We start from the raw sequence: 23,936 nt of genomic DNA on the forward strand, positions 1-23,936 counted from the left end.
ATTTGGGGGGCCGTACAATTTGGTTTTTTTTATGTGTTTGAAAGAAATTTCTTATACTCACTAACTAATTTATTTGATCAGGAAAACAGTAATATTGTGAAAAAATATAAAAAATGTAATAACTCTTTTCTATTTTAATGTTTTAAAATGAGATTTATTCCTGTGATGGCCAAGCTGAATGTTCAGCATCATTACTCCAGTCTTTAGTGTCACATGATCTTTCAAAAATCATTCTAAGATGCTGATTTGGTGCTCAAGAAACATTTCTTATTATTTTCACAGTTGAAAACAGTTAATATTTAATGTTTTTGTGGAAACCATGATGTTTTTTTTTTTTTCAGGATTCTTTGAAATATAAAGTTAAAAAGAACAAAGAAATGTAAATCTTTGGTAACATCATAAATGTCACTTTTGATCAGTTTAATGCATCATTGCTTTAGAAAAGTATTAATTATTTTAAAAAAATCTTACTGCCCTTAAATTTTTTAACAGTTTAGGTAATGGTTAGCAATCACATTAAACTATTGGCATCCATGTTTCTTGTTTACAGCTTCCGTACACCAAAACCATTGTGAAAATCACTATGAACCACAAATTCAGGAGTGACTTTTCTGTATGCACACATATCGATATTTTAAATTATTAAGTCCCACATTTAAATGTGGTCGTCACTCCTAAAACTTTGACATGTTTACATGGCCAAATTCCCAAGGTTAGTGATAAAAGACCCTAAACTCTTGACATTTTTTTTAATGCTGCATGGCTTTCTCATATCAACAGCATACTTACTATGTTTAAGTTATCCGCAGTAAATTGTTGAATGAACTCTCTGTGTTGGTCTTTTGTCCTGTTGAATCTACTAACCTGCTCCATCCTCTCCTCAGCGCAAGCCTGTGAGAAGGAGGTACGAGTCGGATGACGATGCCAACAGTGACGCATCCAGTGCCTGCTCAGAGCGTTCCTATAGCTCTCGTAATGGAGGCATTCCTCACTATCTGCGTCAGACGGAGGACGTCGCCGAGGTGCTAAATCACTGCGCCAGTTCCAACTGGTCAGAGAGAAAGGAGGGCCTGCTGGGTTTGCAGAACTTGCTAAAGAGTCAGCGCATTCTCAGGTGGGGGCCTTCCAGAGGGACACAAATGGCCTCTTGGTTCTTTTTAGTGTCATTTCATTTTCCTCCAATAACCAGTCGGTATCTAGCAAGTTTTATTTTATTGCTCATTTTTGTATTTTTATAGGCTTCATGATGCATGTGCAAAATCCCAGTTGGTTTGCAATGGCTTTTTATACTTTTTCTGTTTTATTCTTTTAGTGAACAGGCCTTTAATCCATATTTGTGTGTGTTTCAGCCGTGTGGAGCTGAAGAGGCTGTGTGAGATCTTCACCAGGATGTTTGCAGATCCTCACAGCAAGGTAACCTGTGTGATGATGCATACTTTCCACAATGGCTGCTTTGATCAGACTTAATCTACTTACCAATGGCTGGATTAATGGTAGCAGTCCATATAAAGGATTTTATGAAGGATTACTTGCATCATGTGAAATTGTTGTATAATGTGAAATTATTTTAAATTAATCGTTATAATAGACTAAGAAGCTTTAATCACTATGGATTCTGTAAAATTAACAAGTTTGTCTGGCAAACAGTGTGTTTGTGTAGAACTTTAAAAAAAAAATGGAATGAGATTGCACTAATAGAATGTGTTTTTTCCTGTTGTTTGCATGGTCTGCCTTGGTGTGGATTTTAACAATAGAGAGTAAGTGGATCTTACAAATACCTGAACTATTCTTTTATATAAATAGATGTATTATGTTGTATTCTTATGTCACACCATCATGAATGATACATCAAATCATCCTGCCTGTTGTACTATTATTTTATGTTAAGTTATCAGACTTATAAACCGTCTTTAAGGCAACCTTCCAAAAAACTCATAGATTTACAATTAACAAAGAACTCATTAAACTAGAACAGTGGTTTTCAACCAGGGGGCCAGGGGCCACAGCAAATTTACAAGGGGACCTCATGATGACTTGAAATTATTTAAAGTAAGCTCTAAAATACCTGCAAAACAAGATATTTTGTATTTTATTTCACCCCCTTCAAAAAAGTTTATTTTATTTACCATAGACACTCCTAGTTTTTGTAAATAAAAAAAGTTTTGAAAACAATATTTTGTCATTACAGCAGAGGAAACCTTTTAGCCCCTTTTTGAATGTTGTTATGGACAATAATGGCTTTAGAGTCAAAAAGCTTTAAAACCACTGGACTATCATCACAAAGACTTGACTTGAATTGAACTTGTTACCGACCACCCAAGACCCTAGCCACTACAAAGCAGCACACTTAAAACTTCTCGGAACACCTTTGCAAACATATTGAAACATGCCGGCATTGCGGCAGCAATTTTTGCACGGCCAAGCACCATTCACGTTTTGTTGAGTGAATGTAGAAATGTAGTTTTCTAATACATTTGTGGGAAAGGCATATAAATCCATCAGTATGATTATGAAATGATATGCAGCGCAGCATTGGTGAGACGTTGGATGATTTGCTTCCAGGTGTTTAGCATGTTCTTGGAGACTCTAGTGGACTTCATCACTGTGCACAGAGAGGATCTCCAGGACTGGCTCTTTGTACTGCTCACTCAGCTGCTGAAGAAAATGGGAGCTGACCTCTTGGGCTCAGTCCAAGCTAAGGTCCAGAAGGCTCTGGACATCACACGGTCAGTCTCTAGTGACAGTCCTAGTCAAGAGATTTTTTACCTCCACTACGCTTTTGTTCTTTTAGAACTTTTGTGCCGCTAGGATAATGTATTTTTTTCTCTTTTCCCCCCTCTTTTAGAGATTCTTTCCCCTTCGACCAACAGTTTAACATTCTAATGAGATTCATTGTTGATCAGACTCAAACCCCCAATCTGAAGGTATGATATTACCTTACAATACTGCTTACGAAACCCCAGCTGCAAATTCACAGTGTACTGAGCCTGTTATTCCTTATTTTCGTGATGTTATAATGCAGGTGAAGGTGGCCATCCTGAAGTACATCGAGTCCCTGGCACGGCAGATGGACCCTGCTGACTTTGTGAACTCAAGTGAGACGAGATTAGCCGTGTCTCGCATTATCACCTGGACCACAGAACCCAAGAGCTCTGATGTTAGAAAAGTGAGTTTCTATGGAGATGTGCTTACAAACAGTGCTGTAATGGTGGAGTATGATGGAGTAGAAGATGACATGGATTGAGCTCTTTATTGAAAAATCTTTTTTTTATTTCAAGGTTAATTCTCACAAATTCATTGTGTGAATTCTGTCAGCATTTACCATTATACACCCTCATATTGTTCTAAATAACAAACTATCCCATTAAGAATAATTTCTGATCTTCGTTGCAAGATTTTTACTTTTAAAATGTAGGTTAAACATCAATTAATCACAATGAACAGATGCAAGACATTTATTCCCAATATCAGTTGCTGCCTAAAGGCAACAAGTAGTCATCATCAGTTTCTCTTTTATTGTCTGTTACCCTATTGCCCTGACATGATGGCCCAGACCCTTCATAACTGGGCATATGAGGAGTTGTCAGGCAGGCCCAGCACTACAGCTCTACTTCCTGGAGAGGGTCATCTGGAGGAGAGGTGCAAGCAGGTAGTGCCAATCCAACGGCCTAACCAACAACCCACACGTAACCGCTGCACCTAACCGTGTGCTCTCTCCTCACTCTAATCTGCCTTGTTGCCTTGCGAAGTGACTGCTGAATACAATCTCTTAACATGCAATTCTACCAGACAGCTAAAGAGAGCAGAGATCTTTTTTTTTAAATAACTACACCAATAAATGAGTGTGTTTTAAAGTTTCCTTTTGTTTTTCAATTGCTGTTAATGCTCCACTGCTTAAGATATTTTTGGTTCTTTTCACAGAATAACAGTGAGTGAATCAGTGTTCTTGCATGTGTTTAACATTAAACAGAACGGAGTCATGGACATTTGTGCTATCTTTGAATTGAGCGAAATACGCAAGTCAAATTTAACAGGGTTGGGAATCTCGCCTGTTTGGGCCTTTAGACCGCGGTTTTCATTACGATAAAAGTTATATTTTGCATGTTTTTTATCCGAGCAGAAATAACCATCAAGAATTGCAATTTGATATTACGGTTTATTTATGATTTGTTGATCTGTTGAAATCTGTAATGATCATATCTACAGTAACTACATGATACTGAAGGCAGTAAACATGCTAAGAATTGGTGTTTTCCTTCTTCCCCACTAAAAGAATCGTTAATTGAATCGCTCGGAAACTAGAATCTTTAAGGGGCATTGAAATAAGAATCGTCCCTTATGATTCCCATCCCTGAAACTGAGAAAACCTACACACTAGAGAAAGCTTTGACAGAGTTTTGACAAACAGGAATTTGTTTGGGAAATCAAGCTGGACCTAAATGTCAAAGTATGTGTAAACTGAACTCTAGTGTGTAGGTGACATATCAGATCCAGTTGTCTTCTGGTCATTGGAGCACTGCAGTCACAGTTCCTTATACAGTCTCTCTTTCTATTCTGAGTTATCGCCGCCGGATTTTCTCAGCATGTATAAGTGTGCTCCCGTTCATTAAGGCGTTAGTATTTGTGCTAGATCTCATGAGGTGTGCTGTGTTCTGCAGGCCGCCCAGGTTGTGCTGATCTCACTCTTTGAGCTGAACACTCCTGAGTTCACCATGCTGCTGGGCGCTCTGCCTAAAACATTCCAGGATGGAGCCACCAAACTCCTGCACAACCATCTGAAGAACTCAAGCAACACTAGCAGTGTGGTAAGATTTCTTGTTTTATCTCTTATGAGATTGTATATTAAAAGATTCACTTTACACTACCGTTCAAAAGACTTTTAAATGCGTTTGAGACCATTCTATTATGTTTTCTAAAGATGCATTTATTTGATCAAAAAGATCAGTTACAATTTACAATTGAAGTTTTTACTTTCTATTTGAATATATTTTAAGTAATAGGAGACAGACCATTGGTTGAAAAATGCTCAGTATGGCAGCTGGTGAAATGAAAGTCCCACCCTAAAAGAGTTCAAAGGAGCCAAGCACATTTTTGACGGGCATTTCCTTCTTTTTTTCCGTTTTTTTTTTTCCTTTTCTCTAATTGGACCAGTCAAATTTTTTAAAGACATGTGATTTTTGATGCCTTTGTCAGATTTTATAGTCATTTGAAATAAACGCAATCTTGACAAACAGTTTTGGAAGTTTTAGTCTCTCTTCATTCAAGTGCATCAAGTGATCCACACTGTTATCTGGGCCAGAAATTGACTGCAATTCAGGCAAAATGACAAAAAGAAAACAATGTTAAAGATCTGCCTCTGCCTCTGTTTTGTTGCTGAACTGTTGTTTAGCTATAGCCTGAAATGATTACGGTTATTATTTCATCTTTGTCTCCTTCAAAGAGTTCACCGAGCAATACAATGGGCCGCACGCCACCCCGGCACCCCACCAGCAGGACCAGTCCTCTCACCTCACCCACAAATTGCTCCCATGGGGGTCTTTCACCCAGGTAACACTCCCTCTTCCCTCCTCCCATATGCTGACCATTCTAAAGCATGATCTCACTCTGGGCACGAAGACCTTCAAAGGCCTGTCACCCTGTTTTATGGCTCTAACATGTGCTTAACATCTGAATTGGACTTGCTGTGTTGCTTTCTTCAAAATATCCCTTTACAACCTGAAACCCTTAAAATGAATTTCTGCATTTCTGGGGTGGGAGCCAAATCACCTGCAGAGTCATCCTCTCACGCAGGGTCTAAAACTCTTATTTACGACGATTTAGGGGTTTCTGGTCCTCTTAAACTTATTAACCCATGCTGCTCATCACAACACTCCGACTGGACCACTCTCTTTTTCTCTCTCTCTTCCTCTTCTGCCCTGTTCTCTCCCTCTCCGGCCGTTCTGTGGGCACAGTCGGTTATGGGGTTGGAGTGTCGATGGGCTCTTAAAGCACCCCTCTCCCTCTCCTCCTCCTCCTACTCCTCCGTCTCACTCCTCTATTCCTGCCGGCCCCTCCCTCAGGGCCTTCCGCTGCGCGCTCTCACCAAGGTAACTCAGCCGCTAGCCATGACGAGGAGGGGGCGGGATGGGTGCTTAGATTCCCACCCACTCCCAGCCTAACAGGGGCATGTATGCACAAATATTAGTGGCCACGGTTTGAAATCATTCCAAATACAGAATTCCCTCTGTGAATGGTGGTTAAAAAAAATTTACTAAGAAACTGTGGAGGAATTTTTTTATTTTAAAATTGGTTTTGCACAGTAATTTACTAACTGACCATGTTTGGAGCATCCGTGTATTCACTTGTAGGTGCATGTTGGAGTTGTCCACTCAATTCTTTTTAAATATTTTTTATGCTTTGGCTTACTTGTTTATGTGAGTGTTGCAGTCCATTCAACGTCAGTGTTTATTCCCTCTTTTACTCTATTTTTCTCTTCAGTATGCTGGAGTATGACACAGAGAACATGAATTCTGATGAGATCTTTAGCTCACTGCGTGGTGTCACAGAAGCCATCCAGAGTTTCAGTTACCGCAGCCAAGAGGATCTGAATGAGCCAATCAGACGTGATGGGAAGAAGGATGATGCTGTGAGTCTATGCTTTAACAGTGGGCAACAGGAACAAGGACACAAGGATGGGGATTTTTATTTCCATATTTTATATATTTTTGCTATTACTACTACTATTATTATTATTATTATTATTATTATTAATGTTATTAATAATATTATTAATAATAATGAATAATAAAAAAGCTACAATAGTGGTCATTAAATATAATAAATAAAATCAATAATAATAAAATCAATAATTGAAAAAAAATGTAAAAGAATGATTTAAATAATACATTAATTATTATTAATATTTTATAATATACTTTATTCATCTACTTTATTATTAATAATTAATTAATAAATAATACCTTTTTCTATTTAGTTATTTGTATTTATTTATTTACTTATTCAGAATTCCAAAAATAGCTGTGAGAGTGTGGTGAGAGCCTACCATCAACTAAAATGGACCATAAATTCACTTTCAATTGCAGATACAATGTGAATGCAAAGTAATCCAGATTTTTTTTTCCAATTGTGCATCCCTAATCAGCACATATTTAACACTCTTTGACTCTTCCTGACTTAGACTGGGAAGGAAGGGGCTTCTCCGGGGTCTGATGCAAGGATGGGATTGGATGTAGTGGAGGGTGGTCGAACCGCTTTGGATAACAAAACATCTTTGCTCAACACACCGTCCCCGCGGTCTTTCGCTGTGCCACGGTCGAGAGAGTTTGCACCCTATGGCTACGGAGACTCGATCACGGCCTATGACAAAAGTGCCCTGAAAGAGGCCGTCTTTGATGACGACGTGGAGCAGTTCCGAGACTGTGAGTCATTACGCTGCTCAAAGCTTGTACATCCACTCTCACGTCTGTACTCCATACTGCACCCATTGTCTTTGATTGTGTAAAGAAATACTTTATGAGCAAAAACAAGAATAGCAAGAAATAAGAGTCATAGAGTATAAAGAGGCATATAACATTTTTTAAATGACGCTGGTCAATTTGGTTGTGTCTTACAAGGTGTAGTTGAAAGTAAAAAAGAATGTCCTTGTTTACAACCTTGTTTCAGTCCCTTTCAATATAAAAGTCTTTGCTACTGACTCACACATAATGGTGTAACAATGTAAGTCAAAATCATCATCACTAACAACACAGACTGTTTCTCAATACCAGATACTATGTTTAAATACTACTGTTATTTTTTTATAAAATATTGTTTATTGAACAATATTATTTAATAAACAACAATAGCCATTATATAAGTTGCTAAGCAATTCAGTCAAAAGTGCAAAAGCAGAGCTCTGATACAGCATTAATGTTATATAAAAATATAAAGTTATGAAACTTAAACCCTCAGTCAAAACTATTTGCTCAGGAACAAATAATAGATTGAGACCAAAGATTGCCCATTAGATATAACCAAAAGAAATTATATCTCATGTTTAACCACTATAGAGACATCAGAGCCAACAGCCATTTCCAGAAGAACTGGCCAAGGTAAAGCTGTTCTTGGCGGATACATGAGCGTTGAATTGCCGCTGACATCTCACATCTTCGAAAACTTTGAAGCCAATTTTCAAATAGGCACTATCTTTATAATTGAAAAGCATATTGGTTTAAGTTTAAACAACTACATTCTAGCCTAAAAACTCTTGAAACTACATTCCGTAACACAACAAGAGTAGCATTTGTAAAATTATGGGGGGTTTGCTCCTCTGCCATGACACATTGCTGTGAGAAATTCTGCAAGCGGAGTGATACTAATGATGAAACGGTTCCTGTGGTGATTATGCTAGAATATCGCATGGCTGGAAAGACCTCTCAGCCAATCAGATTTGAGGATCAGAAGTTACTGATGTGTGTGTATATATTAGCGTAAGTTTCAGATATGCAGGTGTAGCATTTAGGATAGTGGAGTTTGTGTGTCATCACTTCCCCTCCTGTCCCTCCCCTTCTACAGGCCGTCGGCAAGACTGTGGTGAGAACAAGATGGTGCTGTCCAAGGGCTTTACTCCTGGTAAAGACCTGCACAATTAAACAAGACTGTTGCATTTTTCTTCATTTACTTCCCCTTCCATCTCCTCTCTTTCAGTGTCATCCATCTCAGTGTCTCTCATCTGATGTCAACCTTAAATGACACAACTGCTTTGCTAACAGGGTTATTTGATAGCTGCTACAGGCCACCTGCTCTAATATAAGGCAATACAGTCAGATAGTAGGATTGTTTATTGGGTGACTGTATGTTCAAATTAAATGGAAACCTGGTGATGATTCACTGCCTTTTGCTTTGCAACTAACAGAACTTCACTGTTTGCAAACACATTGCTGTAACTCATAAGTCTAAATGAACACTTAAACCTTCCTAACAACTATACTAACTAAAACTAACATCAAAACACTTTTACTTATTTTACACTACTTTTAATTAAAGTACTTGCTTACAATGACATATAAGGGTAAATCTTATGAAAACATATCCATTATATTATTTCAAGTTTATTATATTATTGCATTTCATTGATAATTGTATGTTATTACTGTAATTATTGTATTAAACTGTAATGCATTGTTTTTTTTAATTCAATCAGTATACATTAAACTCTACTACAAAAATAGAATTACAACAAAATGCTAAATGAAAAATACAAAAGATTTTGTTTTAAATAAGTACTACCATGTTAGCACCTAACAATTTAATATTTTAGCACTGTTTTAAATGTCATGATGCAAAAAACAGGCCTAAAAGTAAAATTATTTTAGATTTGAGGTGAAACACCACCCTAGACATGTTCTTGACAGGTTTCACAAGATTTAGTAATATTGAATATCATGTACTCAAAAGAGATGAGCCAAAAGAGCCAAAGTGTTCCAGTACAATTTAAAGTAGAACAATAGCTTGTTTATGCAGATTGTCTTCTGCTCTGACTTGAATCATTGTGGATCGTTCAGATTTGGTGGCAGACCTGCTGAAGGAGCTGTCTAATCACAACGAGCGAGTGGAGGAGAGGAAGGGGGCGTTGATCGAGCTGCTGAAGATCGCCCGTGAAGACAGCCTGGCTGTGTGGGACGAGCACTTCAAAACAATCCTATTGCTGCTGTTGGAGACACTCGGGGACAAAGATGTCAGTCAAAGCATCACATAACTTGCATGCTCATTTGGCACATTCAATATAATCCTTAAGTCTTTTACATATCAAGTTGCATTTGTAGGTCTGTATGTATTTATTGTGGTTAGTAATGATTTTTTCTGTCCGATTATTTAGCACACTATCCGAGCTCTGGCTTTACGGGTTCTGAAGGAGATCCTGAGGAACCAGCCAGCGCGCTTCAAGAACTATGCAGAACTCACCATCATGAAAACACTAGAAGCCCACAAGGACTCTCATAAAGAGGTTAGAATCAGCCCTCTCATAAATGTAATCTGTTTTAACCTCCAATCAATTTAAGCAGTACAACTTTATGATAAAAATCATACTTTAGCTAGTATTGTTCTATACGTTGTGATTAAATTTTTTATAGCAGGGGTGAAAATGTAGTAGGTTTTCTGTTATAATTCCTTGCAGTTTTCATTTTTTTCATTTATTTAACTAGAACTTCATTATTAATAATATAAAAATATTCAATAATAATAACAATAATGGGTAACACTTTATTTTACAGTGTCCGTTACATGTTACATGCAGTTACTATAGTGATAACTATAAATTATGCATATTTACATGCAACTAAACCAAACCCTAATCCTAATCCTATAGGAAGTACATATAGTTACTTAATATTACAGTACTTAAATGTATAATTACAGTGTAACAAAGACACCTTAAAATAAAGTGTAACCCAATAATGTGTAAAGGTTAAGAGACAGATTAATAAATAATTATACTGTAATGTTTTGTATGACTTCATTGTAGTAATGCGATCAGATTGAACTTGTTTTGTAGTATATGAATATATATTTTTAAACCAAACTCCATTGTCACCATAATACCACTGACATGTGACCACATTGTTTCTGAGAAATCAAGCTGGCCAGGTGACTTTTGAACAGCCTCATTGAGAGTAAAATGAGCTGATTGGTCTCTTTAATCCTATTTTAAATGCAACACCTGCACATGTGCACACTGAGCACCTTGGTTACATCTAAAGCAAGATGGCCAAACCCAACTCCTATATGAATAAATGAATGAAGTACAGGCCTGTGGAGGATAAGCCCTTTGCCAGTAAATTTCCCAAATGTACTTATTCCCTTTCCATGTAATACAGCAGTAATAGAGCAGTCTGTAGTACTGCGACCTAATCCAAATGAAGTTGTTTTTCCATCAAATTTTCTGTCATTTTAAATGTTATATGTGCAGGTGGTAAGGGCAGCTGAAGAGGCTGCCTCTACATTGGCCGGCTCCATTCACCCAGAGCAATGCATCAAGGTGCTGTGTCCCATCGTACAGACCGCAGACTACCCCATCAACCTGGCTGCTATTAAGATGCAGAGCAAAGTGGTCGAGCGCATTGCCAAGGAGTCCCTGCATCAGCTGCTGCCAGACATCATCCCTGGCCTCTTACAAGTGAGTATTTTATGTTGGCAACTTTTTATGATTAAAAAAAAAAAGTTCATCTTGCAACTTCTGTCAACTTGTTACATTTTTAAATTTCCTCTTTGCGAAATACTCTCTCATTTCCTATACAGTATCTAGAGTTGTTTTAAATTTCCTACTTCCATCTTATCAGAGAGACATCACTGAATGTCAGTTCGAGTAGTTTGAAAATTGGAACATTGTAAACGTTGGGAGCATAGCCTGCATGCCTTCTTTGAACTTTTACCTCCTGTACTCTGTGTGTGTGTGTGTGTGTGTGTGTGTGTGTGTGTGTGTGTGTGTGTGTGTGTGTGTGTGTGTGTGTGTGTATGTGTGAGAGAAGATGTTAATGCCAAAATGGTCTATCTGTCTGCAGGGCTATGATAACACAGAGAGTAGCGTTCGCAAGGCCAGCGTGTTCTGTCTGGTGGCCATCTACTCAGTGATTGGTGAGGAGTTGAAGCCACACTTGGCCCAGCTCACAGGTAGCAAGGTATGTTCACATGCTCTCAAAGTCCACCAAAATGTTCACCCCGTTCAACCTCCTTATCACCAAGTCCTCTATTTATTTGTGTCTCCCATCTGGTTTTAACTGGTCCAAGTTTTCTATTTTTCCCACTTTCATTGCACCCGGGGTTCATAGCAAAATACATTTAAAAAGAACTGGGGGTGAAGGGCTGAATTTATTCTGAACTTTTTTTTCAGGTCACATTATACCTCAAAATCAAATAACTCATTAAAATAAATTTGTGGTGAAATATTGTGCAGACAAGTTCTGGATAATTTTCATTAAATGCTCCAAGAAAAGTTACAAAACTAAATGTCTTCCTTCCTATGATATATGTACAGCTGTCTAAGTGCCCACTCAGAATATACTCGGCCCACTTTTATTCAGAATATTGACATCAGTGTAGTGCTGAGTATGGTTGCTGCAAGTGGTACATTTGTTGCATCATATTTTGTCAAATCACCTACATTGCCCTTAGAGAAAAAAATAATTTTCTCCTTTTTAGACACAATGCAAAAGTAAATATTAACCCTGACCTTCTAAGATAACACAACTACGGTTGAAAGTGTAAAAAACATGCTCTTATCAGAGAAACCAGGTCTATACATAGGAGTATTAGCATGTGCTGGATTGAAATTCCCTGTGTTTTTTATTTCCACAGATGAAGTTGCTAAATCTGTATATTAAGAGGGCCCAGACCATCAACAGCAACAGCAGCAGTTCTTCAGACGTGTCCTCTCACAGCTAGCTGGATGGACTCTAATCAGTGCCCTACACGTGCATTTGGGAACATAGTTGTGCCTCCTCCAGACATCTTTTTTTATTGTTTCATCACAATCTTGCTGGATTTTCCCAGAGAGATGTGTTGCTCACTGCAATCAGACTTTTCTTTTCATCAAGTCCTGGAAACCTCTTAGTTAGTCTCTGTTGCATCTTTCCATCTGTGGAATGTTGAATGTAAAGGGGCTCGAATTGAGGAAAATGCATGCAGATCTTCCGTGATGGGCATTGCTTCCTTAATTTTAGCAAACAGGCTTTCTTCAGCTTCTGAAGAGGTGATTCGTTAACTACATTTATTAGTAATAACTTATTGATGTTTGCAAGTGGTGTTAAAGGTTTAGTTGAGTTATTTGGATATTTTAAATGGGCACAGTTGGGTTAACTTATACCCCACTTGAATCTCAGTTGATGCTAGTGGATCATTTGGCTGGCCGAGTGATAAATGTAAAGAAAAGAGAAGTAATTTGTAGGTTTGGCTACAATGACAACCAAAAAAACAAAAGTAGGATTAAAACATTCTTATATTAATTTTTATTTCATGGGACCGCAATACCACATCCCATAATGTTGAAAGTGAAAGCAATTGTGTTGGTTTTATTATAGAATGGATTGTGTGTTAAAAATGTGGGCCTCACTACAGAACACAAGGACAACCTTCTGAATGTAGAGCTTTTCCTTTTTATTTTTGAGGGGGGAGGGGGGGGGTGAAGGGTTTCGTAAGTAAACATGCGAGACATAACACACACAGTCATTTAAAAAGTTCACGAACACTCAAATGAAGTTGAAAACGTGACCTGGAGCATCTTCAGTCAAGAAACAATGAATGAAACCGATTTACGCTTTGTTCTTGGAGCAAGAGGATTGTGATGGAAATTTCAAAACTACTATGCCTTGCGTTCCTTTTTCTGTTAAAAAAACAGACAGTTAAGATATACGTGTCCACAGGCATTCTTACTACATTGCTAAAGCATGACACTGCAAAGTTCACCACGTGTCTACGACACTAATGATAAACCCTTTCTGGCTCAAGGTCTGAACTCTTTCTTTTTCCTTGTTCATCTGGAGAACATCCATCTGTTGTTAAGTGTTTTGTACATACCTTTCAATCATTGCTTCTCACTCCCCCACAAAATTAAGGTAAAGATGTTGCACTCTTTTGCACGTTAACGAATAGCCTGCATGTTTTGATGACATAACCATCCCGTGCTGCCGTGACTGACCTAAGTTTGGCTGTTTGTGAAAACTTGCCATGTCGGCAATCTGGTCAGTCTGTAAATACAGTATTATTATTGTTATTATTAATATGTTGCCCGTGTGGGGAAAAAAGCGCAAAAACTCAAATGTGTCTCACAAAGTTGACCAAAATGCCTGTCCTCAGACTGAACCAGACCATATTAGAAATTAAGGACAGACATTTAAAAAGCACCCTACTTTTAGTATTATATACTGAGGCTTGTGGCTTTTATTGGTATGCTAAGTGTGCGTACCCTTGTTTGATTCAGAGTTTCTTTCTTATGGTTTTTAACCGATTCAGACCATGATCTATCATTTTGGTTTAGACTGGGGTTATTCATCAAATTAATCTGTTTATGAAAGGACAAAGCCAACTGTGAGGATCAACATTGCAAGTATTAAGTGGCCCCTTGGGTTTCCTGAAACGTTGACCTCTAATGTTATTACATCAAATTGTTCACTACGCATGTTAGACTTCGTTTTGTCATTGGACACAGATACACTCTTGTATTTATAAGTTTGTTATTTCATTTTCTGTCCTGTCCCATTGTACAGTTTTTTTTTTGTTTTGTTTTTTCCCAAAGGCTTATGATAGATTTACATCAACTTGAGTTTGGCCTAGAAATAAAACAACCAGAAACATGAATTTATTTTGATGATTATTTTAAACCTTAAAATGCATCCGAGTTGACTGTATTTTTGCTGTGGGGCTGTTGAGTGTGAAATCAGCAACTCTGGTATTATCACAATTCATGCACCAGTACATTTATAAACATTCACATGAGATAACGTGTACTCAGTCCTAGTTAGTCTAGTGCCAAAGAAATGAACTGTGTGTGTGTGTGTGTGTGTGTGTGTGTGTGTGTGTGTGTGTGTGTGTGTGTGTGTGTGTGTGTGTGTGTGTGTGTGTGTGTGTGTGTGTGTGTGTGTGTGTGTGTGTGTGTGTGTGTGTGTGTGTGTGTGTGTGTGTGTGTGTGTGTGTGTGTGTGTGTGTGTGTGTGTGTGTGTGTGTGTGTATATGACAGACAGATTACCTTTTCCTCTATAGAATTCTCTATATACACACATACATCTATTATTTATATTGCATATATATATCTATATGCACGTGTGTGTGTGTGTATGTGTAAATATTGTTACAAGCTCTCCCAGTCTAGGGTTGGGAGAGGGTAACAGGATAGGGTTAAATTAAATCAAAATCAAAAAGGTTTTGTATTAAAAAAATAAAAATTATATATATATATATATATATATATATGGCACATTACGTTTTCCTAATACATTCAATGTCAAAAATATAATTCTCTGCAATGCATTAATGGAAATACTATGCAGACACAAACATTTATTGTATTAAAATAATAATAAACTACTGTCAAATTCTATCATAGTGTATCATAACAAAGGCATGTACAATTTTTTTTAAAGCAAAATATATTATTTTATAATCTTGACAGTTTTTAAGTACGTTTTCATTTGACAGTGATTTTAAGGGTTTCCATCAATACAGATGTGAAAATGTAGTATAAAAGCACATGCGCGTGCACACAAACCTCGCATTGCACAATCTAGTTTATAAAGTTCTGCACGCAACATATGGTTTATCAGCAACTCAGTCTTGACCTTTGATGTCAGAGTCACAGACCAGTGAGTGCCAAAAGAACTCGGTAGCCGTTTGTTATTAAACGATCGCTTCAGAAAAGTCCGTGAGAGCGTCGGTGCAGGAGGTGACAGAGGATGAAGGCAGAGTGACGGACACTCTCAGGTCACCTGACGACCGTCACGCGGGGATAAAAGACAGTGGACAAGCTGGTTCGGAAAAGCCTTTGTGGCCCTCACGGTCCCCTCGCCGGCCACCACCGTTTGACGACTCATATTTTTGGAGACCAACGTCACCGAACTGTAGAGCATGCTGTTTTGGCACAGCCATCCTGAAACCTATCAACAACACTCGCAAAATAATTATATAAGGTAAGTACATTGGCGCGAGTTATAGAGATTGTGTAGTCGTTTTACGTTGTCATTAAATTTGTTTATTTATTTTACATTTTCCCCTTTTTTTATTGTTAATTATAAAAAACTTTATACAGATTAATATACTCGAGAAGTCTTTCACGAGAAAATTTATGACAAAGCAAGCAGAAAGTCAGTTCACTGAAAGTCTCTCATCAGTCATATTATCTGCCCTGATTTTGCAGTACTTAGACCAAACTGAAAAATAGACTTTTATTTATCATTCTGGATTAATCTGTCCAACATGTTTAGAGTTATTTGTCTGGGTGCATCTCCTGTTTTGTCTGCTTTTAGTTTTTAGTGTCATTGGTACAAACGTGTAGTTATAAATTATGCATAATTACATGCAACTAAACCAAATCTAACCCTATAGTAAGTACATGTTACTTAATATTACTCAGTACATAAATGTCTAATTACGGTGTAACAAAGATACCATAAAATAAAGTGTAACCATTTTTTGTAATTGGCTACACTTTTTTTTACACAAAGTGTAACCGTTTTTTGTAATTGTATTGCAATGCAATGTTGTGCTTGGAAATACAAAGGCAGTTTCTGAAAGATTACCATATTCTTAAATTATTGTGTGTAAAGTGTTCTTCAAAGTATCTCAATGAGTTCCATAAAATATACACTTTACTGTTAGTATGTTCACTTGGCATTGAGTTTTGAGCCTCTACTTTATTGGTCTATAGTATGTCCTTTATTTTCCCTCAGAGATGCTCTTGCTCCATTTCTCAAGCATGAAGAGGAGCATCAGTCCACTGAGATCAGACCGTCTCCTTTTCATTATGTGCTTTGTGCAGCCACATCTCCAGCGGTGAAACTCCAGGACGAAACACTCACATATCTAAATCAAGGTATTGTTAAATAGTCTTCTTTTGCTCGTTTAACTTCAGTCAACATTTGAAGTTGCATTCATAGCACATTGCTTTGTCTTTTCATATTATGTTCATCTTTAAAGAACCTTTTTTCCCAGCACATATCAGTCTGTACTTTTGACATGATGGTGTAACCGAAAGTTGTTGATGTCTGAAGTCCATGACTAAAGGTGACATGACTATAATGACATGACTAAACATGACATGACTAAAAACGAACAACACACTGCATAAAGAGTTACCAAAGCAAACTCTTAAGGAGAATCACAATAAACACTCTTGCTGTAAATGTGATTTTTAATCAGTGGAGCAATATTTTTACATTTTATTTAGAGGCTTACAGATTATTTTGCTCCTATACATGTACAGTAATTAATTCTGTTCTGTGGACATTAAAATAATGTAAATCAGTTGTGCATTGGCAGTAAAATCAACCATTACAAACTATACTTTCAGTGTGGTTTCTGTTTTTTCCATTTTAATATGTCTTGTTTTAATGCACTCATAGGTCAGTCCTATGAAATCCGAATGCTTAATAGGAAACTAATGGAGTATACAGATATAAGCAGCAAATATGTAAAGGTAGGTTAAATGAATGATGTGTCTTTTTACTATGTGACTGTTACAGTATGCATCACCTGTCTATACACTATAGTTACAGTACTGTTCTATCTTCTCCTCCACATTAGTGGCCATATTTTGTTATTATGGATTACATTAGAGGTTTTGAGGGGTTTTTAGTGCAGACCTAGAGATAAATGAAGATGCTCTTTGAAATAATCTCACATCATTTTTAAAGATTTCAAAATGTAGCCTAATATATATATTTTTACAGTTTTTGGTTGTTAGTTTATTATCCAACAGATGGCATATTCTAGGTTTGTGTGTTTATTTATTTGTTCAATAGAGACAATACACGTTAATGAACATCAGTATCAAAATACAAAATGTAAATGTTAATATGCTGGAATTAGCAGTATTGCTAATTTACATCCATAGTATGTCCCTTGGAACGTAACACAAAAAAGACATTACTAGTAAAAAAAAAAGATACAATATTATAAATGAAAAGATACTGTTACAAATACAACATCCTCAAAGAAACAATACAATATGCAACATACCAAATTAAAAATGTAGTGCAGTCATTTACACAAAAATTCATAGTTGACTTTTAATTGTAACCATTTGTGGCTGAATTCTTAAATGTGAGCTGTTATGAAATACTAAAGAAAATGCAGACGTGCATGTTATGCCCATGGTTTTACCCACGGTGACATGTGGGATGCTTTCCTGACATCATACGGTCTTATCCTGTTTTCAGAGCATTGTGCGTGTCGTTTTCCATGACCGGCGGCTGCAATACACAGAGCATCAACAGCTGGAAGGATGGAGGTGGAAACGACCAGGAGACAGGATCTTGGATATAGGTGGAATTTTCCTCATAAATCGCATTTTTTTTATATATCATATTGTCATATGATTTACTATGTCCATTTTGTTATGTTCAGATATCCCGCTGTCAGTGGGCATAATGGAGCCTCGAGCCCACCCACTGCAGCTCAACACCATAGAGTTCCTCTGGGATCCTGACAAAAATGCCTCCGTGTTCATTCAGGTGGAGCATTTTCTCTTTCAGTCTGACCTCTCCAGTAGATTTCTGAAGTGAGTATCACTAGCAGTAACTTCTCTGTTGTTTTTTTTTTTATATACAGGTAAACTGCATTAGCACTGAGTTCACTCCTAGAAAACATGGTGGAGAGAAGGGCGTCCCTTTTCGCATTCAGATAGACACCTTTGCAGCCAGCGAGCATGGAGAATACACTGAACACATGCGCTCCGCCAGCTGCCAGGTCAAAGTGTTCAAGGTAGAGCATCTATACTCTACAAAGATAACAGATACACAGTGTGCTTTGTGGAGATGTTAGACTGTGAAATAACCTCAAAGGTGACATTATTATTTTGATGTTACTTAATAGGATAGTTCGCCCAAAAATGAAAAGTCTGTTATTAATTACTCACTCATGTCGTTCCAAACCTGCATGCATTTTTTTTGTCTGTTGAACACAAAAGAAGATAATTTGAAGATTGTTAAGAATCAAACAACTTTTGTCTCATTGACTTACATTGTATGGACAAAAAAAAACACTGATATGTTCCACAGAAGAAAGAAGGTCATACGGTTTTGGAACGAGAGAATGTAATGTGAATGCGAGTAAATTACATTTTTGGGTGAACTGTCCCTTTAATGCTTGAATTTATATTTTTCTTTTCAAGCCGAAAGGCGCAGATCGCAAACTCAAGACTGACAGAGATAAGATTGAGAAAAAGAGTCCTCAGGATAGAGAAAAATATCAACCATCCTATAAAACAACAGTGCTGACTGAGGTAAGGCATCTACCTTAGTAGTATTCGCTACCAAAAATGTCCTCTTTTCATGCAAAGAAAATGGATCTAGATTTATACTGCTCCAAAAATAACAAAAAAACCCAAAAAGGCTTGTTTTTATTTACATTATTTTTACTAAGGCTGCATATAGTATGTGTCAAAGAAGCATGTCCGAATTCACAGTACTCAAAAAAGTATGCAAAAAATCCCGAATGCCCAATAATCTTCCTTTGTAGCTCTCGCATCTCATTTGTGACTATGCTTTACGCTGGTCATGTGATATTCAAAAAACAATTCCATTTGTCGTCAGTTACATCAGATTATATAGACTAATTTTATGACACTAATGGTGTTTTGGAGCTTGACAGTATAAATTTGGAGCTTGACAGTATAAATCACTATCATTGTATAGAAAAGAGCTATTTTCAAGGAAGGAATTTTCTCGTTTGGTATAAGTATTATTTCAGCTATTAGTAAAAAACGTCATTCTGTTAATGATTGCGCTCTTTCAAGACGGCAGACAAACATCTATGGCTGCTGAATTTTCCATTCAATTCTTAAACAGCCACCTGACAGACTTTTTCCTTTTCTTTCAGTGCTCCCCTTGGCCCGAAGCCCCATCCGTCAGCAGCAACACTTCATCTCCAGGTTATCTCAGTGCTCACACTTCCCACAGCTTCCCAGAGGAGTGAGTCCTTATTCAGTATGAAATCACAGCATGATTTTCAGGAACACAAACATAACTGGCCACTGCTCTCCTTGTCTTGTTGCGTTCATAGAAACTGCTCTCCAGACCAACAGGGAGAGCTACTTTTGCCCAGCTGCTCTGATGTAAGTATGCCGGGCTGCTTAAAAACATTAATGCCGTGCTTTCTTATCTTTATAGGTTTGTGTTTGAGGACATGGATGATGCTATTCTTCTTCTTTTTGCCATTAGCACCTGTTGCCATCGTCCTCCATGCAGGACACGCAGCAGTGGCTCCATCGTAATAGATTCTCCTGTTTCTGCAGGCTCTTCTCTGGCTTCTCAGGTGGGCTGAACTATTCACTGAGAATTGCAACTGTTAGAAATTCTAGTGAACTGCATGCTGCTTTCTGCTTTTTAATTTATTTTATTTTATTTTAGATTGAATTGAATAGTTTAAGATTAACATGCTGCTAAACCAACAACTTGATACTCGGATAAGCATAAAAATACATTGAACACACACTTTTTTTGGGTAAACAGTTGATTGTGAACTGTATTGAATGAATTATATAAAGTTTGAGTCAGAAAGATATATATATATATATATATATATATATATATATATAGCCATGTGTAGCAAGGATGCATTAAATTGATCAAAAGGGGTATTTATAATGTTTCAAAAGATTGATATTTTCTATATCTTTTGAACTTTCTATTCTTTAAAGAATCTGAAAAATGTTTCTAAAAAAATATTAAGCAATATTAAACTGTTTTTAACATTGATAGTAATAAGACATTTTAAGAAAAAATCTTGAGACCAAATCAGCATATTAGAACATGTGACACTGAAGACTGGAGTAATGATGATCAAAGTCCATCACAGTAATAAATTACATTTTAAAAATGTATTAAAACAGGAAACAATTTAAATAATAATAATATTTCACAATATTAAGTAATAAATGCAGCCTTGGTGAGCACAAGAGACTTCTTTCAAAACATTCACAAAATCTTACCAACCCAAAACTTTTGAATGGTACTGTATTTGAAACAGTCATTGTGTTGACTATGTTTTAATTAAAAATGTCACGATTTTAAATATTAGACTACTAAATGAACAGCTTTTTTAATGTTTCAGGTTCCGATCTGCTAAAAATGAGTAGAGAAGACTTCATTCAGATTTGTGGTCCTGCTGATGGCATCCGTCTCTTCAATGCAATCAAAGGAAGGTGAGCTGTGTCCCTAATCAAACACTTCCGATTCATCCTAAAATGTGTCCTGTCCAAACATGTACTCAACACTGTCTGCGGCAATGTTCCGCAGGTGTATACAACCACGTCTCACTGTCTATATATCCCAGCTGCAGAACAGGAACCAACCCCACACCAAAGCAGAGGGTGATGATGGTAGGAGACCATCATATCCCTTATGATATGTATGACATGCAGTTACATTTATACTTAATACTCTTAATTGTTTTTGTCTGTAGTGTACCATGCCCTCTACCTAGAGGACCTAACTGTCCTTGAGCTCACTGAGAAGATAGCCAATCTATATAATGTTCCCTCACAGCAAATCCATCGTATATACAGACAGGGGCCGACGGGGATCCATGTCTTAGTTTCAGATGAGGTAAGAGGACAGAGAGTGCTTTAAATTGAGTCAGGACATTCCAGAGATTACAGAACTCAAGAACTGTTGGACAAATAGTAGCACATTTACTCTACCATTTCAAAAGTAAAAAAAAAATAGATATATCTTGAAATAATATTTGAAATTTTTTGATTATATTTTATTATATTTTGACATTCTTGTGATATGATTGTTATTCTTGTGATGCAAAGCTGAAATTTTCAGAATCAATACTCGTGTCTTCAGTGTCACATGACACTTCAGAAATCATTCTAATATTCTGATTTGGTGCTCAAGAAACATTTCTTATAATTATTAATATTGAAAACAGTTCTGCATAACTGCATAATTATTTTTGTGGATACTGTAATACATTTTTCAAGATTCTTTGATTAATAGAACATTCAAAAGAACAGCATTGTTTGAAATAGATAAAAAATGTAAACTACACATTCAAAGCATCCTTGCTGAGTAAAACTATTATTGACCCCAAAGGTAGTGTACATTTGTATATCAGGAGGTATTGGCCACATAACTTTTTTGACATTTTATTTCTAGGATTAGTTTACCAATAAATGAAATGCTTTGTCATCATTTACACTCATTTCAAACCTGCATGACTTTGGTTCTTCATAAAACACAAAAGGAGATGTTTAGCAGAATGTTGACACTGCTCTTTTCCATACAGTGACCAGGGGCTGTTAAACTCCAAAAATAGACAAAAAGCATTATAGACTTAGTCTGTAGCAACACTCTTTTCCTCAAAATCATTACCAAAATAAGTTACTGATTGTTAAAATAGATTAGAGTGCTAGAAAATACAGTATTCCAGGTACACGCTGTTAAAAAGAATCACAATGGTGTGTTCTAATGCATTCAGGTCACTCTACATATATTTGGCTTTTTCAGATGGTGCAGAACTTTACAGAGGAGACTAGCTTCATTATCAGCACAATGAAAGGTAACTTCATGGACATGGTATTTTTATCTTAACTATACTAATTTAGCTTGAGTTATGGGGTGAAAATTGCCATTGCACAAAAGACCTGTTCGGAAGGCTAAATATTTGCTGACTTTACATTAAATGCAAATACTTTGATAAGCAGGAATTCTATATAATACATACAAATCACAAGTAGCTTTTGGTTGTGTCACACTTCTGACTTTCATGGCTCACTGAACAGGCAACTGTTAAAAAGTCTTCAGACTTCTAGGAATGACTTTGAAAAACAAAAGATTATTTAAAACAAAAAAATTACTAAAATAGTCACAGTATGTGTCTGAATCTCTATTGCATTTACACTTCATAATCATATGTGGTTAATATTGGCTACGTTTTTTCCTGTGACGGCAGATGAAAGTAATGATGGCTACCATGTTGTACTGAAGTGACCCGAGTATGTGACTACTGGAGCATTGCAGGTGCCTTTTAGCTTATTTTTAGCTTAGTTTCATATCACATAGTGGAATGTGAAATTAATAAATGTGGATGATTTTATTTTTATGATGTAGATGACTGTTCCGTATTTTAAAGAGAGAATGTAGTAAATCAATTAAAATATTAATTATTTTATGTATTAAGTCATGTCCAGTTTGTAAATTTGTTTTATAGTAATTATTTTTATCTTGTTACTGTAATATTTTGATAGTATTCTTTTCAAACAATCATCACACATTTTTTTCTATTTTCTTTAGTTTTATTATTTGATACCAAATAGCATAGACCTGATTTGCTGTGCAGATGGCCTTACCAAAAAAAAAACACACACACACAATTTATATATTTATTTATTTTAGAAACTTCCAAAATGTGTCCATTTGAATCCTTCTCATTTGATGAAGTTTGCATCATTGATTCTGTCATTTTCCTGTTTATTACTGTGAAGTTACAATACAGATATTGGTGTTTATATTAATGTTGCAATGATAGACAAACATGGAATTTAAAAGACCTCTCAGTAGTTACATTGGTGCTTTTGTTCAGACTGAGACTGAGTCACAGACTGAGATAAAGTCTAAATAAAGTCTTTGCTCAGGATATTTTATTGCTTTGCTTTTTTTTTTATCACAATGCTTTTGAGGTTTGTATGTTTGTAACAGATTAATGATTATGTATTTCTCAAAGCTTTTGTACGAACTGTACGATAGCACCTGTTTGTTTGTTGAACTTATCTTGATGGACCTTGCTGCTTGATAACCTTAAAAAAATATTTTGCAGGAAAAAATAAATAAAACTTTTGTATGGTAAATGTCCTTGTCATAAATGTAATGTGTATGTTTAAGTGTTGCAAAGAAACGTGTTTTATTTGTACCCTAGTTTTCAGTTACACTAACAGTGTGTGGTCACACCTGCCACATCAAGTACAAAAGTAAGCTTTAAAGTTTATACTATGTGTGTATAGCTGTTTAACAAATCAGCCATCCTTTTTGTTTGATTGACCGTACAAATCATTTCCTTGGGTTGTAATGTGTATCAGTAGGTTGTCTAGGTTCAGCTTGTGAAATGCGTTGGTTATGAAACAGTTTATTGACAAAAGCCTTTGGTTTCTACTCAGATTCTCCTCCAATTCCTCTGTAGTCATGAGGTCAGTATAGTTAAGTGAACTTGTAAGGGTGACTTTGTGTGTGTTAGTCATGACGTGGAGA

General features: G+C 36.5%; 2 protein-coding genes across 33 annotated transcripts in view; both read left to right on the forward strand.

The window, feature by feature from the left end:
* clasp1a (cytoplasmic linker associated protein 1a) overlaps positions 1–14,331 on the forward strand; it is a 66,358-nt gene extending 52,027 nt beyond the window's left edge. For 16 of the 30 annotated variants that reach the window (XM_082176582.1, XM_082176604.1, XM_082176608.1 and 13 more), the window contains 16 exons: positions 885–1,114; positions 1,350–1,413; positions 2,563–2,726; positions 2,846–2,924; positions 3,023–3,166; positions 3,554–3,649; positions 4,659–4,805; positions 5,441–5,547; positions 6,478–6,625; positions 7,178–7,418; positions 8,554–8,610; positions 9,543–9,715; positions 9,857–9,985; positions 10,949–11,155; positions 11,541–11,657; positions 12,334–14,331. In XM_082176582.1, the coding sequence (XP_082032708.1) occupies positions 885–1,114; positions 1,350–1,413; positions 2,563–2,726; positions 2,846–2,924; positions 3,023–3,166; positions 3,554–3,649; positions 4,659–4,805; positions 5,441–5,547; positions 6,478–6,625; positions 7,178–7,418; positions 8,554–8,610; positions 9,543–9,715; positions 9,857–9,985; positions 10,949–11,155; positions 11,541–11,657; positions 12,334–12,420 (2,190 nt within the window). In that variant the 3' untranslated portion in view covers positions 12,421–14,331. The remainder of the gene's footprint in view (positions 1–884; positions 1,115–1,349; positions 1,414–2,562; positions 2,727–2,845; positions 2,925–3,022; positions 3,167–3,553; positions 3,650–4,658; positions 4,806–5,440; positions 5,548–6,477; positions 6,626–7,177; positions 7,419–8,553; positions 8,611–9,542; positions 9,716–9,856; positions 9,986–10,948; positions 11,156–11,540; positions 11,658–12,333) is intronic. The other 14 variants (XM_082176584.1, XM_082176588.1, XM_082176590.1 and 11 more) reach the window with 2 other exon arrangements.
* A 1,017-nt stretch (positions 14,332–15,348) lies between these two features.
* On the forward strand, positions 15,349–23,539 carry tfcp2l1 (transcription factor CP2-like 1). Of its 3 annotated transcripts, none has more exons than XR_014207210.1 (15): positions 15,349–15,656; positions 16,416–16,558; positions 17,088–17,161; positions 17,904–18,009; positions 18,091–18,197; positions 18,295–18,447; positions 18,857–18,967; positions 19,564–19,655; positions 19,747–19,798; positions 19,905–19,998; positions 20,797–20,887; positions 20,982–21,064; positions 21,231–21,290; positions 22,200–22,251; positions 22,645–23,539. XR_014207210.1 is itself a non-coding variant. In XM_082174524.1 (15 exons), exons 1-15 carry the CDS (start codon positions 15,595–15,597, stop codon positions 22,680–22,682), a joined length of 1,401 nt encoding a protein of 466 aa, XP_082030650.1. In that variant the 5' UTR covers positions 15,351–15,594; the 3' UTR covers positions 22,683–23,539. The 3 variants fall into 3 exon arrangements, 1 of the variants encoding a protein (XP_082030650.1); XM_082174524.1 differs by having other exon boundaries at positions 15,351–15,656; positions 21,148–21,290; XR_014207211.1 differs by lacking the exon at positions 22,645–23,539 and having other exon boundaries at positions 20,982–21,093; positions 22,200–22,257.
* Positions 23,540–23,936: the final 397 nt, after the last annotated feature.

This window comes from Leuciscus leuciscus (assembly GCF_965113295.1).
Source record: "Leuciscus leuciscus genome assembly, chromosome: 7".
Taxonomy (NCBI): Eukaryota; Metazoa; Chordata; class Actinopteri; order Cypriniformes; family Leuciscidae; genus Leuciscus; species Leuciscus leuciscus.